At 41.2% G+C, this 16,243-nt stretch overlaps 1 protein-coding gene across 3 annotated transcripts in view; it reads right to left on the bottom strand.

The window, feature by feature from the left end:
* Nucleotides 1–838: 838 nt before the first annotated feature.
* The window catches only part of LOC117041128 (protoheme IX farnesyltransferase, mitochondrial), a 98,635-nt gene continuing 83,230 nt past the window's right edge, over nt 839–16,243 (bottom strand). Inside the window, exons 6-7 of one of the 3 annotated variants that reach the window (XM_033139525.1) lie at nt 13,303–13,535; nt 839–1,424 (exon numbers count right to left, since the gene is read on the bottom strand). In XM_033139525.1, the coding sequence (XP_032995416.1) occupies nt 1,018–1,424; nt 13,303–13,535 (640 nt within the window). In that variant the 3' untranslated portion in view covers nt 839–1,017. Of the gene's footprint in view, nt 1,425–6,479; nt 6,858–11,191; nt 11,430–13,302; nt 13,536–16,243 lie in introns of those variants that run through there. The other 2 variants (XM_033139527.1, XM_033139526.1) reach the window with 2 other exon arrangements.

The following is a 16,243-nucleotide window of genomic DNA, read 5'->3' as shown; positions in this document are numbered from 1 at the left end:
CTTCTAACCCCATGGCTTTGACTACAAATCCTACCAGGTACCAACATTCTTTATTTTAAGGGCTGTTATTTATGAACGCTTAAATGCCAAAAGGACTTCTAAGTTGGTAACCAGAGATGAGGTGAGGGCTTGTACAGAGCAAAGACCTGGCTGATGGGAAAGCAATGTATTTCTGCATGGTGGTCTGCCTTTAAACATACATTGGGAGCTTTATGTTCCATGTGTGTGCACACACACACACACACGTGCACACACACATGCGCACACACACACACACACACACACACACACACTGTATGTGTACCCATTATTCTCTCTCTCTCTCTCGTCAAGTACTCATGGCTGTTTTTCCTTTTTAAGAGCTCTTTAATGGCTCCAGTCAAACTTCTCTGTATTTTTCCTTTATGAACTGTCTATACCATTTTCAGAAAAAGTTTAAATAAAGGTGGAAATTGGGCATCCTCATAGGTTAATAGCATCTCTGAGAGGATGACACTCCCTAGTGGTTTCTTTCAGCTCCAAATACTGTTACTCCCTTCCACTTTCCATACAGAATGCGAATATACTCCTAGAACTAGGGCAGAGCAATTTTTGCATATTGTTAAACCAATCCTCCTGTTCTGGTGTGGAAAAGTGTAGGTGCATATGGGTCACCTGTGGGAACTGTTGCTGGACTAGATTCAGCAGGCTTGCCACACATCCTTAATAATTAGAGATTTGTTCTTTCATTAGTATGCTATTAAGATATAACATGCATCTTAGAATCATCTCCGAATACACAACATAAGGATCTCACATTCGAAAATCATATCCAAGAGTCATGTGTGTGTCCCAAATGATTTAATTTGAAAAAAATCACAGGGAGTGTTCACTGGACACAAAATATTCTCTCTGAATACATCAACATAAAACCTCCCTGCTGCATGATAACTGAAATACGGACACCATTTTGAACGGGAGCTTCTGAAGCCAATAGTTATCACAAAGGCAACATGAATTTTTCAACATGATGCGATCTCAACTCATGGATTCCTTTTCGTTGCCTTTTTTGTACCAAGATTTCTTGCAAGTCAGCATGAGCAAGAGGAGCATCGGCAAGTGCCACAAGCTGCAGAAAAACAACTTCCGGGAGCTGCCACGGTCGGCGTCTCTGTAGAAACGAAAGCCGAGGTAGGAAATGTACAGGTTGACGGGAAGAGAAATTATGGGGAAAGTCCACGTGGTGACATCAAGGATGGGAGCCAGCGATGAAAGTCCAATTAAGGCGAGGCAATGACGCAGAGCCACCCGCCTGCACATTTCTGGGTGGGTGACAGACATCATGCAGTAGCCACCTCTGGAGTAATCTTCGCGGAGCCCCCAGCTGAGTGCATTGAAATGAGGGAACTGCCAGGAGTAGAGAATCCCACCCAGCAGCAATGCTCCTGCAAACAAAGAGAAATCAAGGCATTAGAGTGTACGCCAGGGCCACTGACACAGAAATCTGGATAACTTGGTTGAAGTATCTGCGTCTTCATTTCGTACATCCAGTAAATCACTTGCAGGTGCAGAAGTTTCATTAATATAATCAGCTTGCCCCAAGGCAGTAAAAGGATGGAGCTGTGTGGGACAGTTTACTCAACTCTCCAAATACCCTTTTCAGATGCAGGAGTTGCTAAATGTTACTCTTAAAAAAAGATGCTTCTATCATTCTATCATTTTTGGAGTAAGAACATTTGCAAAAGGCTCAGAACCCAAGCAATTTATGTGCTACTTCCAGGGTATGCAGGGATTTTTTTTTTTTTTTTTTGCATTCCTTGTCCAACCTGTTTACTTCTAGTGCATTTCCGGCAAGTCATACATACACAATTTAATCACATTTCTCATCTACAATTTTGAATTCGGCAATGTTTGTATTTTTCTTCACACAATTATATGTTTGCAGAAAGCAAGAAACTGAGGCTTTCAGAACCAAAAACACTGCCTGAGGCCTCATCTGGAGACAATAAAAAGATGATGATTTGGGGACAAGGCCCTAGCTAGGACTAACTGATTATGACTTCTTGATAGGGTGAACACATGTTCTACTTTTCAGAGGACAGTCCTCTATTAGAAGATGCCTTTTTAAAGATAAAGAACCATAAAAAGGAAAGCAAGACCCCTGAAGTTGCTTGACAATAGCTACCAACCTGGACAACCGACTGAGCAGATACACAGGTCACAGTTCTCCCCACTAAGGTGAAATGCATTGTATTTCTATTTAAATTATTATTATTAAATCTGTACCTCTACATATAAAATAGCATTATATAAATGGTATGCAAATCTGTGGGGTGTTTTTTTGGTGATCATCATCACCAATTCTAGACTGTAAGCAGAAGACATTGGACAAAATATTTACAAACTGCTTATATATATACAGGTATATCAATTTAGAAAAAAATAACATCTTAAACTCTTCTGTGACGAAAAAAACCCACACTTTCCATTTGTTGTAGAAAACACTTAAGATACATTTTATCCTTTGGTTTCCCCATTTGGTCCCACCTTTTTTGATACTACACACAATTTTCACATAATCCAAACTGACTGTGCATCAGCTCTGCACAGAACCCACTCCGCAAATGTACGCATATAAAACAAATACAGTGAAGAATATTCAATAAACTTTGGCTATGGAATAGTATTAAGTTCTTTAAAGTTTACTCAGCAGAAATCTAGAGAAGATTCCAGTCACCACCTGCATGTTACCTTGCTATATTTTGCCATAGGTTTACTAAGCAGAAATGTATGATGCCAACCCGATAACAGCCACATAACTTAGGGCTACAGAGGGCTGAAAGTGTCTAGTGTTAAGTAACTAACTTCTCAATTCTGCACACTCCATACATCTTAGAATTCAGTATCATAGGACCTTCTGCTGATCCATGAATGCTTTGCAGAGACCTGAAACTGCAGAGTAAAAAATTCATAGAATTACAGAATTGTAAGTTTGTTTCAGTTCTTTCAACATTTGGGGTCTCTGTGTTACCTATCCCTGTACACCACCTAAAAGTTTATGCAGAAGCAAGAATTAAAGGGAAAAATAGGCCCAGAGATCCACTCAATATAACTATGGGAATATTTCCTCACAACTGCAGTCTTTCAAAGACATATGCTACAAGACTAGATCCTGCTCCACTGAAATCTAGCACAGATGCCCAGAAAAGCTTCATTCTGTTTGACAAGGGACATCTTTAGGGCCTATGCTTTAATAACGCTTGACTGATTTTCACAGATTGTTACAGTGGAGTTATGCCTTCTTGTAGATGAATCGAAGTCCATTTTGTTTGCAAAGGGATGGGCGCTGGGAGCAACAAGGTGGCAAGATGTCCTAACGCTGTCTCAGAAACAACTTCCAACTCTCACTTGTCAAAAAAACAACCAACATTTCAGGTGAAATGGAAACTCCCAATTGCAAATCAGACAAATGATGTGCCAAACAAGGGGAGTTGTTTTATGTTTTCTAGGAGATTCTGCAAAGTCAACTTGATGGCAACATGCATGGCTTCATTTCTTGCTGTGCAGTACAGAATTAGGCTTTTTAGTGCAACCGGGTCCAGACTCTACCTTTACTTTTTCAAAACCTTTGTCTGACAGGGCAATCTTGTAGCGTTGCTGGGATTGATCAAAGTGCTGATACAGAAGTAGCTACTTGTGTTCCCAATCTGGAGGTACTTACTAGCAACCGGTGCTATTTTGCAGGTTTAGTCAGGAGGAGCCTCCTAGCAATCCTATATGGGGAATATATCTACACCTTTTTTTAAAGAACAGAAATGGAGATTCAGAGATTCAATAGCAACTGGAACAGCGTTGTCTGCCTCCATCTCAATTGCCATGCAGTGGATGGTGCTTCAGTAGTAGTGGCATAAATCTTTATGTGCTCCTCTGTGCAAATTCCTTTGGATGAGGCTATAAAAAATGCACTCTAAACTAAATCTTAAGAGAATATAAATTATTTTTATTGTTTTTACTACACTGTGTCAGCTGCCCTGAGAAAGTGTTTCCAAATTCCAAATTACTTGGAAGTCAGTATGATTTTGCCAAATGGTTCTTACTCCCTACTGTGTTTAGGATTCCAGTTTAAGTGTATTTAGGTGTGCATTATGGAAAAAGACCCCTCAAGGCTGAGCTACATACAGCATGATGCTAGGTGCAACACTGATAATATGCCTGCATGTATGTTTGTTTTTTAAAAAAACTGATGTTAGGCGCAGGTGGTGATGTCTGATTTTGTCAGGATAGCAGAAGTAGGAAGCAGATGTTTGGCCCTTTCATACCTCATAGCAGTACTGATGGAGATCATCCCTTTCCCATGGCTGTGTTGGCACTGGAAAGAAAGCTCAATTTGGGGCCAATGGGAGCTTTCTTCTTGGGATTGGTAACAGCTGGGAGACTGTCAGGACTGCCGCCGAGAAGCAGTTGGGTTTCCTCTCCTGACCATGTAATGTGGGTGCCAATGATGGATTTGGTGCCATGACAAGTTTGGCTGTTAGTCAACTTCCTGTGGTTAACTTGTGCAGCTACTTAAACTAGTACTTCTGCTATTGTTGAGTGGTGTTCCTGTTTCAGGAGGATATTTTCAGCAACCCTGAAGGTTCCATATGAGATAGAAGGTGCCGGATATTCATGCTTTTCTATCTAAAGCTGTCAAGCACAATGATGTTCTTTTAAAACTCGTGACTGTCCTAGGTGTATGCAAAAAGTCTTGTAATGGTAGCATGATTTGCTAAACTATGTTATAATTCACAAACTTAAAGACAAAGCCAAAAGCACTTTTATGTTAAAAACTCAGCATGGAAAACCAGGCTTATAGTTGGAGCTCCAAACTGACTTGCTACCTCTTTCATTGTCTTGGTTTTTGGCTTCACAGATGTATGACAGAGATCACCAACCAGGCATGTAAAATAAACACAGAATGGTTAAAATATCAGCTCCAAAACAGATGTTGAAGTCTTATTGCATTTCCTAAAGCCATTGTTTACTGCCTTGGCAACCCAAGAATGCTGTTTTGCTTAGAGCACAATTTTGGTAATTCTTCTGCCTTGAATAATATGAAGGAATTTTAAAATCATTTCCAGATTCTGGTAGCTGACTGACACATGAGGGGGAGGTTAAGAGTGGAGGTGGGGGGGAAGCACCAGCTTCTTGTCTCTCTAGGAAATAAATTAAATGTTTAAGTTTATGTAAGACGTTATAGGGATTTTGAAGTCTAAGTTTAGCCATTAACGGCCTGTACTTAGAACTGTGTGTGGTTGTTTTCTTCTATCTTGGTATGGTAACAAACCAGCTACTCTTAGCTAAAAAGATGCTAAAACAAATTACTCCTCCTTGGTCCAGATGAGGGAGATTAGAGCTGGAAAACAAGCGCAAATCCAGCTGCAACCCACTTCCCTTTGGATAAACACGGCTGGCGGTTATGTAGCTGTAGTTGTTCCACGTTCAACCTGGAAAATGAGATGAAGTATAACTGAACCTTATCTTTGCCTACAGAATTAGGTTTCCATCATCTGAATATGCCCGTCAGCAAAAGCTGATCCAGCAAAAACAACACACTACCTGCCCACACTGAAGCAAGGAAGATATAGCAGTGATGGATGGAGAGATCAGTTAAGACCTCCAAATTATGTGGTTAGAAAAATACAATTTCTGCTCTACTTTTAATACTGTAAGACAGAATGCAGCAATTTGTCAAGATGCATTTTGCATAACTCAATAGGACTGAAAGTTTTGTGGTAGGAGAAAGGAAGAAATAGTAGGGTACAAGAATAGATGGAAATCTAAAATATATATGTTTCCACAACAGGACCTCCTTTCCATTTCTTTCATTCACTTTTGGGTTGGGGGATACTCTGGAGCAGATATCTGGGGCATGCAGGGAGCTGCATGTGAGAGGAGAGGAAGGGGGAAGCGAGTTCAAATGGGTCTTACTGCCAAAAGTGACCATAAGATTGCAGTCTCAATCTCTTTAAACAGAATCTATAATCCTTAATCAAACCAAATGGAAACAGTCAAGTGAAGATTAAGCAAGTTTTGAGTCCAAAGGTTCTCTCTCTCATAGACACATACGGAGATCAAGTGCAGGGGCAATGATGGAAAATACCTGTTTTGTGTTATTCTGTAGGGTGCCGTGATCTTTTGTAGGATGTGGTGCCACAAGTAAATTTCCCCCAGATGATCTAAATGTTCTTGCAGACAGGGAAGGTAGTCTTTCAGGTAACCTGGTTCTGAGTTGTTAAGGGTTTTATATGTTAGTAACAAGACCTTGTACATGACTGGCTAGCTGCACAGCAGTTGTTCCTTATGCACAGGTGTAAAATTATGTGTGCATCAAGGTGTTCCACTCAACCACCTGGGCACAGCATTCTCCAACAGCCTCCAGACCAGTCTTAGGGGAAGTCCCGCAAAGAACAAATTATATGAGTCCAATTGTAAAGTTACCAATGCATGAATCATAGTGGCCAAGTTTAAAACATGTTTTATTTGTTACCACAACCAATTAGAATGGTTGATCGGGAAGCATATGAATGAGAAAATGAGAAACTTTATTTAAATCAACACCATGTCCAATAGGTGGATAAGAGCACCAACATTCAGGAGGGTTCACAGGGAAGGGTTGGGCATGTAGTGAAGTGCAGAACAAGGCATAAATCTTTCGCAGAAGATGTTGACTGCATGTTACTTTGCCATCATGTTCCTTTGCATCTCTTCTTCTCTAGCATCTACTACTTCTTAGTCCTTATATACTCTAGCGGCAAACAAGCCGTTTGCAATATGCAAAGTCTTACTTCTTCTATGGTACCCATATATTATGCTGGTGCCTCTGAATGTAGCAGTGGCTATGATGACCAAAAACGCTGTCAAAATAAAGGTTGTGAATTTGAAGCCTAGAAGTTTGACCACAATCCGGTCAAGGCAAGTCTCAGCTGTTTCCAATGACCACTGTTTTGAAACCATGTCCAGGTGTAGCAAGGAAATGATGATGACATTTAACAGTTATCATTTATACAGCACCACCAATATGCATAGTTCCCTATAGAGAATTTAAAAAACGCAGCACCCTGATCAGCTTATCATCTTAAGACTTGCCATGGGGTGGATGGGGAGAATAGAAGGAGAGACATAAACTGGCAGGAAGGGTGAACATGGGCAGGATATACCTTGAGCTTCATTACAAGGGCTTAGGTTTAGTTTCGGCAGAGTAAGAACAGTGAATGTCTGTGTCGAAGTTCTTACAAGGAAACTGAATTTGGCGAAAGGGTCCGAAGGAAGTAAGATGCAGCATGAAATAGTTTCTGGAGGCAGTTCTAGGCATTGAAGATGTGGGGGACGGACAAAGGATGGTGGAGATGGAAGAGTGAAGATTATGGGGATGGATATGCAGGCAGCATAATCAGGGGAGGCAGAGTAATGAAGGCAAGGACAAATGTTTGTGCTAGATCCAGGAATGGAAGAGGTACAGAGGTTTACGAAAGGGTGTCATGTGATCTTAGTGATGACAGAGGTGAATGATTTTGGTCAGAGGCAAGGGAGTAGGTGGGAATGTGATCGTAGAGATGCAAAGACTGTAGCTGTTAAGATGGGAGATGACTGGAAGTTCCAGCAAGGCTGCAAGACAGGAAGGGCCATATTTTTGCAAGGCACTAAGGGAAGTTCAACAACTTGCTTGCAAGAGGATATTTTTAACACTTTTTTTTAACTCAACACAACTTAAAAAAGTTAATTTCAGCTCTCGAAACCTCAAACACTGCCTTTTCTTAAGCCAATGCAATTTTCCTGCTACTACTCTGGTGCCCCCTACTGGCTACTTCATAATGCATATTTGGGAGGTGAGGTGAACTGGAGCAGCTGTCCCATATGGGCCATTGAATATTCTTTATTTGGAAGATGAAAGCACTTGGAACTTAACACAGCTGTGTACAGTGTGTAGGTGACAATGAATTTACTGAGTGGGCTTTGACTTTGATTGCATCAGTCCCTCAGGTGTCCCAATAGCAGAATCACTATCGCTTTTGTGTCTGCAAAAGAAAGCGGGGGTGGGGGAGGCAAATAATCGACTGACTTTTGTCTTATTAAATTTAAAACAGCTGCCTACTAGCCCTGCCCATCTGTCTCCACATTCACTACATGGAGCAACGGGGCCCTCTGCCTTTGTGTGTCCTACGCTCACAGATCAATGATGACATACCTCTGTCTTTTGTACAAACTGAGTAAGAGGCTTCTTGGATCATCATTTTGAAGAGGAAGAGAAGTCTCAAGCCTCTGCTAAGGTCAATGCCAGCTCACATATCTAGGCCTCTATTTCTACAGCCAGGATAATTTGCTCCAGGCAAAAATTTCTCTTTTTCTCTGAAACTGCTCAGTTACACATTTCGCCAGCAGGCTGTTCAAAACATGATCCAGTTAATTAAAAAAACAAGAACAACAACACATTTGAAGGAAATAGGAACAAAGTTCAGTGCCACTTATTCTGAACAAAGTGAGGACCTCTCTTTACTGCTCCCCTTCCGGGCAGACAAGGGCTATACAAATGAGGAAGGGCTCTACACAATTGTCCTTTTCCTCTCTCCTCACTGTTTTGTTGCTAAACCCATCCATCTGCCAAATGTCACTTGCTGATAAGAACTGCCCAGTTTAAAATCCCCCCCCCCCCGGTTGTAAATAGATGTTGGCTGACATAATTAATGTCTAGCCCACAACCCAATTTGAATTACAAAGTCAAGGCAATTTGAAAATCAGCCTCTGCGTGATTACCGTTGATACATACACAGCAGTCTATAAATTCCATAGCCCCAGGAATTATTTAAATTTTCAGAAAATGAATGAAAATCAGGACAAGATGTCTTTCAGGAAAACAGAAGGTAAAAGTGGGGCATCTGAGATAAACTAAATAGTCTCTTGAGATAAACATTCTTGGGAGCAGTAATACCAATGGCTCCAGGCCACTGTGGGTCTCTAACGTCTGTTACATTTGCGAGGCTGTTATCTGCTCTGCCACCACCGCCTACCCAGAGTAAATCCCCTTAACTTATAAAGCACATTATGGCAGAGATCCCCGCTTGTCACTTCGAGCAAACTGGGTGGCTCAGAATTGGATGTGCTTTCATGGCACGGGGTTGCTATGTTCTGCAGTCTCCTGAGTACACTTCAGATGCTGGGAGCTAGCCACCACTCGTGAAAGGATACCAGACCTTATTGCTTTCATAAGGAAATGTGGTAATGCCAAGACTGAGTCCCAGGCTGTACAACACACAGTATGAAACTCCCCATTACAATATTTAAACCTCTTCTTCTTTTATAAAAAGGGCATATTATTAATATTCCTCTTTTTGGCTGTGTTACTAAACACAAGCCATGATCTCCTGCCAGCAAGAGAGAAGTTTGATCTGAGTCTTACTGCTTCTGTAAAAATGAGACTGCTTTGTTCTTTTGGCATTTTCCACCAGCCTCCCATTTCCTGTCATGATAATGTTCTTCCTCCTTGAAACAGGGAAAAAAAGATACTGGAGATGGGGTTCCCTTTCGGGGAGGGAAATTCTCTGTACCCGCCTTGGCAAGTGCATGTGTTTGCCTTGCTGAGAGATGCTGGTCCCAGCCCATCAACCTGATTAAATTTAACACTTGTGCAATTTCTGCTACCACAGTTGATGATAAAATTGACTCTGAGCGTTGTCATTTTAAACCTAGCCAATTTTAGCCAACCAATGCTCACGGAGAAAGCTTCATATTTTGATCCTGAACTGTTGAAAAAGTTATATGATGTGGCAAACGCTCGAGACTGGAACTGATCAAGTAAATATACAGTCTGCTTGAGCAACGGCGGCCGCATTGGCTAGATGCCCTCTGCTCCCCGGAGAAGCAGGAGACAGTTTTGATAGTAAAATGAAGGAAGGATGAAGAAGTAATTCACCTTGCATGACTGGCTTTAGCATAATAACCAGAAAAGAATTGGACTGCTTTCTTGAGAAGAAGCTCTCCCCCCCCCCAAAAAAAAAGTAAGTGGAAAGCACTATGGGCAGCCTTAAGATTTCTTTCTCCCTAGCTTTATGTTCCTTATCACTGCTCAGTAGGGTAGGCTCTTTCCCCTTCTTTTTAACAAGGTGCAAATGTATTCCCACGCTTCTACCTAAAGCCAGGTTGCTTGAGCTAGTTAATTAGGAAACGTTAATGGGTTCCAGAGATGTAGCTTACATGATGTGGAAGCAGATGGCATACTCTGCTTGTCCATACCAAAAAGCATTCCTAACATCTATAAGAAACTATCAACCAACTGCAGGCATGATCCTTTAATCAAAGAAATAGTTTCTGTGCATGGATACCTTCCCCCCTCCTGCAAATAAACCTATGGTTGAGTGTTTTGAATGGGAAGGGGCAGAAAAGATACAATGCTTAGTTATTATGAGAGAACATGGCTAAAAAGCTTCTTCTGAGACTGGCCACTATTACCTATTCCAGTGCCTTTCCCCCCTGGGGGTACTCAAGGGTATTCAGTACAGGGAGCTCTCCCTCCTCCCAAATATTAAAAGTGTGGCACTTACTGTAACAACTTCATGAGCACTGCCAATTACTACTCAATAGTTATGTATATAAATAACATGTATAATTGGCCTAGATTCAACTAATACGTCCAGCTTGTGGAAGCCAACATTTGGTGCTAGTTTTTGGCACTTGGAGAGAGACAGAAAGGGTTGGGCATTTTTCATATCAAGAAACAAAATAAAATTCAGATTCTGTATTAGGGAATAATCCAAACTCCATGGTCAGAGTTATCTGTGTATATTACCAACACGGCATGTATTTGCTTAGCAAGGTATCTGTACCTTTTAACCGTGAGATTTTCAAGGAATTTGGGTTTGGTTTTAGTGAGATGCAGAACAGAGGGGAAGACAGAGAGGCAGCAGAAGCCACAGGACTTGTAATCGCAGCCAGAAACACAGTGCAGATAAGTGAACATGACAACAGTACAGCAGAAGCCCTGCTTTGGTTGTTGAACATTCACTAGTCATGTCTCAGAGGACACACACCTTCTAATATGAGCTAAATCATTTGATTTAAACTTCTTTGTCTCCTTCACTGCACAAAGGCTAGTTAGGACTTCCTTGCATTTTCATCTTGATTTTCTCTACCATGTTCCCCTAGTTCATAACTTGTTCACATTGTCTCTCCTTTCTACTACTCTGATCACTTGTGCCTAGAGCAACAAATGCTTTGCAATGCTAAGAAGAATACAATATGCCCCCCAAAAGGCTGGTCACATCAGGAAGCTTCATTAAGACTGACCCTGCATTTTCAGGTCTTCTGTAGCCTTTGCTTCAAAAGCAGCAGCATCAATGAAGGGAGCAGGCCCACTGAGCTAACACAACATTTCTCTGATCTTGTTGCATGAATTTGAGATCCTATCGTGACACACACTGCAAAGAGAATCTCAAGAGCACTGCAAAACCAAAGGTTATGTTTGATCTTCAAACTAGGAGGAGTCACATAATCCTAGCTGACTTTTGGCTGACTCGGTGATGAATAGTTCCTGTAGAAACACAGAGCATGTGAGCACAGAAGAGGGAGAGAAGTATAAAGGCTTGCACTTACATATGCCTGGGGGCCAAACTGCACACAACACTAAATGCATCACTTGGAAGCATGGCAAGTTTTAATTTTTTAAAAAAGTAATAGGTGCAGGGGAGGGACCTGCAGCTTTAATCCTTCCATCCCAAGTTGTGATCTCAACAAAGGTTGCCCATTTGCAGTGTTATTAGCATGAGGGCTAGTATTAGCTCACTTTTGGACCAATGGGAAGCTCCAAAGCAGAACAACTGTTCCCTAGCAACTGCTATTCGGGGGCCACTAAGACCAACTTAGCAGCTCTCTTCAATCATTATCCCTTCACATGATTACAACCAAGAGAGAGGAGAGCAGGGCTGCACTCTGTCATCCTGCCCTGTGTCCTGAAGATCTGAGGGCTCCTTGAGTGGTTTAGAATCCTGTGCCTACATGCACAGAACCAGGCTCTCATATTTCAGACCTTTAAGCCCTAGTCTTCAGCAGCTGAAGAGGAATACAGTAGTGGTTAGGAGAATTAAGGATGTTTTGCCCCGATGTAAGTCACTTCATGCTCACTTACACTGAACTGCGCTTGTCATTTTATTACCCAGTTAAGAAAGATCATTTTGGAACTCTTTGAATTTTTTTTTTGTTTTTACCACTTGGCCACCTCACAGCTCAGCTCTAATGCAAGTTTAATTATGAGCAAGTTAAAAAGTACTGGTTCTAATAGAACACACTTTTCTCATCCCTCCACTGTGAAAACAGCCAATTGATTCCTACTCTCTGCCATTGTTTTTATCCTAATTGCTAGCAGTCTGGCTCCTTTTTGGTTCAAGCGGAACCTGCACCTTTTGTATACACTTGGCTTATTACTAAACCTTCTCCAGTGCCTAAGAAATCAAAAACTGTCCTTTGACATTGCAGTCTTAGGCATGTATTGAAATGCCTTAGCTTTGCCTGTCTACCTGGCACTGCAAATAGGACAGGTAGAATTCTGGAGGAAGCAATTTCAGCTTATTGCTAATCACCTAAAGTTTGCTTCCAATACTGCACAATTACATTTCCCCATTTCACTGGTGCTGACGTGCACCATGACTGTCATCTTCATTTTGACGGTATCTACCAGTCTAACTAGATGAAACGTGACTTCCACAATCTTTGCACGAGGTAGGCAAGTCATTATGCAGTCTACACACCCCTGTTGGCCTATGACTGTAATAAACTGATTGAAGTCTTACTGACTGAAGTCTACTCACCTGTCACAAACCCATCTCTCTGTGTTTCTAAAGCATGAATTACTCACTGCTACAAGCCCCCCCCCCCGGTCATACCTTCTAAATGTTTGTTACCTTGTTCTGTAGACTGACCCCCCCCCCTCCACAAGATCCTTTTTGTGATAGCAGAGAAGCTGCCACTCTGCAATCCCATTCTTGAAGGCTTTGCCCATAAATATCACTGAATGGGTCCTGAACCTAAGACAGTCTTGGTTTTTTTTGACTGCAAAATGCCAAGTCAGTGGAAGAGAGACTCATACAGTACACAGTGAAATGTGCAGATCCTAGATAATGTGAATGATACTAGTGGGCATTGGTTAGAAAGACATCTTTCTATTGGGAATGAAGTCATATGTGAAACCAAGTACTCATTCCTACAGTATAGTAACTTTCAATTGGCCCTAAGAGGAAGACACTCAATTCTCTTCCTCCTCATGGTCCCATTCCCCCCCCCCCGAGTAATTCTCACCTGCATCCAGACTGCCGGTTGCTGCTGTCCAACCCATAATTGGGGGAATAGCACCAACCACAGCTCCTACCCATGTATTGACAATGCTAATTCTTTTCAGCGGTGTGTAACAGCATGTGTACAGGATGATGTTGAAGGCTCCCAGGGCTGCAGTAAGAGGATTTACTCCGAAGGTGAGCAGAGCTATTCCTGGAACTGCACAGGAGGCAGCGAAAGACACAGCAAGCAAAGGGCTGTAAAAAAAAGAGAAACAAACAAACAAACAAGAACATGTAAAAATATGTTAGTGAAAGGATCTGAGGGCAGATTTTTATTACTGTTATCTTTTTATCCAATGCTTTCCTGATAATTCTTTTTTATTAAGAAGTCTTAAATGGGGCAACAGTGATAACCACAGAATAAATGTACATTTAGTAAACATCTAGTAGAGCATAACTTCTTCAGTGGTGTGCAGAGAACAATCAGCAAATTTGACCAGCAGGCAAAACAGGTCTGGTACAGTTCAATGCAGACTGGTCTCGACTTAGTTTTTGTCTTCTCGCTCCTGCCAAGGGGCGTTGAGGGAATTTGAGGTAGCTATATAGGCAGCAAAGCTTCCCTATCTGGGAATTTAGGCAGGTGTGTATGCAAGTTGTCATTAGGCATGTTAAAGCTAAACATTCACCTAGAGACAGACACACACAACTATTACATTGTTTATAGCATAGTGTAAGAAACATGCCTACATATTACCCAAGCTTTAATTACACAATGTAATACTTTCAACAGAAATTTGTGTTCAAAATTTATTGCCCTGATTTAGCAGAATTTATCAGAACCCTAGAAGCTTAAACTATGGGTTTCACTAAAGTTCCAGATCTGGCTACGTCAACTCTTGACAGTGGGGAAGAAACTATTTTTAATAAAGCATCTAAATGTTTGGTGTAGATTTTTATAGCCCCACACAGACCAGTCACCTCATAGTGTTTTATACACAATTGCAAAATAAGCCTAAGCATGGATGTGCATGGATCACGGTAGAATGCTGAGAAGGAATAAATGTCTGCCTTCAATTTAACTTTTAATTAAATGGACCAGGCCAACAATTTGATAAGCTGGAACATGATTTTACCAGCTTTACAAACCCAATTGTGGATTTTGCAGATTTAATTTAGTGGAATGCAATGTTTATCAGATTTTTTCTCACAAGCTTCTGAGCCAAGAAAAATTGTTCTTTTGAATACATGCAGCTTCCAGTGAATCCATTCAAGCACTGACCTTGTAACACTTGGACCTATATTTACACAACATTAGCTAACAAGTGACAGAGTTTTGTCATGTGAATCTAGCACCCTGGAAAAGAAGGCAAGCTCATCATTTGATCACTTGGCTCAAGTATCTGTGTAAAGATAGCTGCATGGACTGGTGATGAAGTTCAGATGGAAGGGAAGGGAAGAGAAAAAGACAGGGAATTTTGTTACCACTTCAGATGAGCTATAAAGGATGCTGTATTCTGAACATTGCTGAAATGGAAAGTAGCAAAAACAGGACATTGAAACATTTTTAAAAAGCATGTTCCTCAACTGTTCAGTGACACTTCTGAAACATTTTTTTTTTTTTAGGCAGACGATAACGGTAAGTTTCCCCCTTTTCAATTTTCATAAAGTGGATTAATGTGATCTAGAGTTAGTGGTGAGTAGCCATGTCTGGTGATACCAAATTGTTCAGGGTGCTTAAAACAAAAAGGGATTGTGATGAGCTCCAAAATAATCTCCAAACTAAGTGAACATGAAAACATTAACACCCAAATGGAAAATCTTGTCTTGTGAATGCAGAACTTGCTTAAAAAAAAATATTATATTTTTTATATCTATTTACGCTCTGGACATGCCTTTCTTAGGTTTGCACCACTTCATGTGGCATAAAACAAGTCAAGTGTCAACTCTTTGAGGAGCTGGCAGAACACTCTGTGAAAGCCAATATTATAGGGCTTGAGAGATTTTTCTGGAAAAACACAACTACTTGCCTGTAATACGGCTGGTTGTTATTTACCAATTTTTCATATTACTAAATTGACCCCAGAAGCCATAATGTGCAAATATCCTTTGCTATTGCAATAGGTGTTGTACAGCTAAAGGCCTAATATTAACAGCCATGTTCATGCTAGGGAGATGTAAAACTCGAAGCACTTTCTACATGGACTAGATGTTTGCATCTAGAATGTGTAAATGCTTCTTTCATCCAGGAAACAATATTCTGCAGTATTGACTCTGCAATATTTAATTCCAGAAGGGGAGACTTTTTTCACAGTGTACAATAGAAAAATAGGGGCACGTTTCCCCCACCCGCCCTTGGAAATTCAATGCAGTCACACTCTGAAGAGTACCTGTGTGACAGTGACAGATCCCATGGGGGACAATATGTGCCATTTCCCTTAGTGTAACATCTGCTCTGTTGACAAGTCATAAGCAGATTTTTTTTCCTGTTTGCAGACATAGCCTGGGACCTGATGATCCAGCTGGTATGTTTTATCCATTTCTAAAATCACTAGGTGTGTGTGTGTGTGTGTGTGTGTATGGGTGTAATTGGGAGTTAGGAGAGAACTTTGATGAGGTATGAACAGGATATACGCGGTGCGCTTGATGTACCACCCTGTAAGGCAAAAGGCTGTCAAAGCCAGCTCATATTCACAAAACAAGTAAATTCCATGAAAATTTGCACAGCTGCCTTGTCTTTGGCAGTGCTCTGAACCACCACCTCAAGAGTGCCCAAGGGCACACAACCAGCTTCTGCTGAAGACAGAGAATATTGTTACTTTACAGAACAGGTTATTTCACTTGCTTTTCACGGTTACCAAGCCAGGGCCCTTCATAAGCTACATACAGATGAGCCAGAGTGCAGCATATGCCACCCTACATTTTTTTAAACTGCACTTCAAGAAAGGAAGCACAGAGAAACAGCT

This window comes from Lacerta agilis, chromosome 2 (assembly GCF_009819535.1).
Source record: "Lacerta agilis isolate rLacAgi1 chromosome 2, rLacAgi1.pri, whole genome shotgun sequence".
Lineage (NCBI taxonomy): Eukaryota > Metazoa > Chordata > Lepidosauria > Squamata > Lacertidae > Lacerta > Lacerta agilis.
The sequence above is the reverse complement of the archived record's forward strand: the minus strand, read 5'-3'. Positions and strand labels throughout refer to the sequence as shown.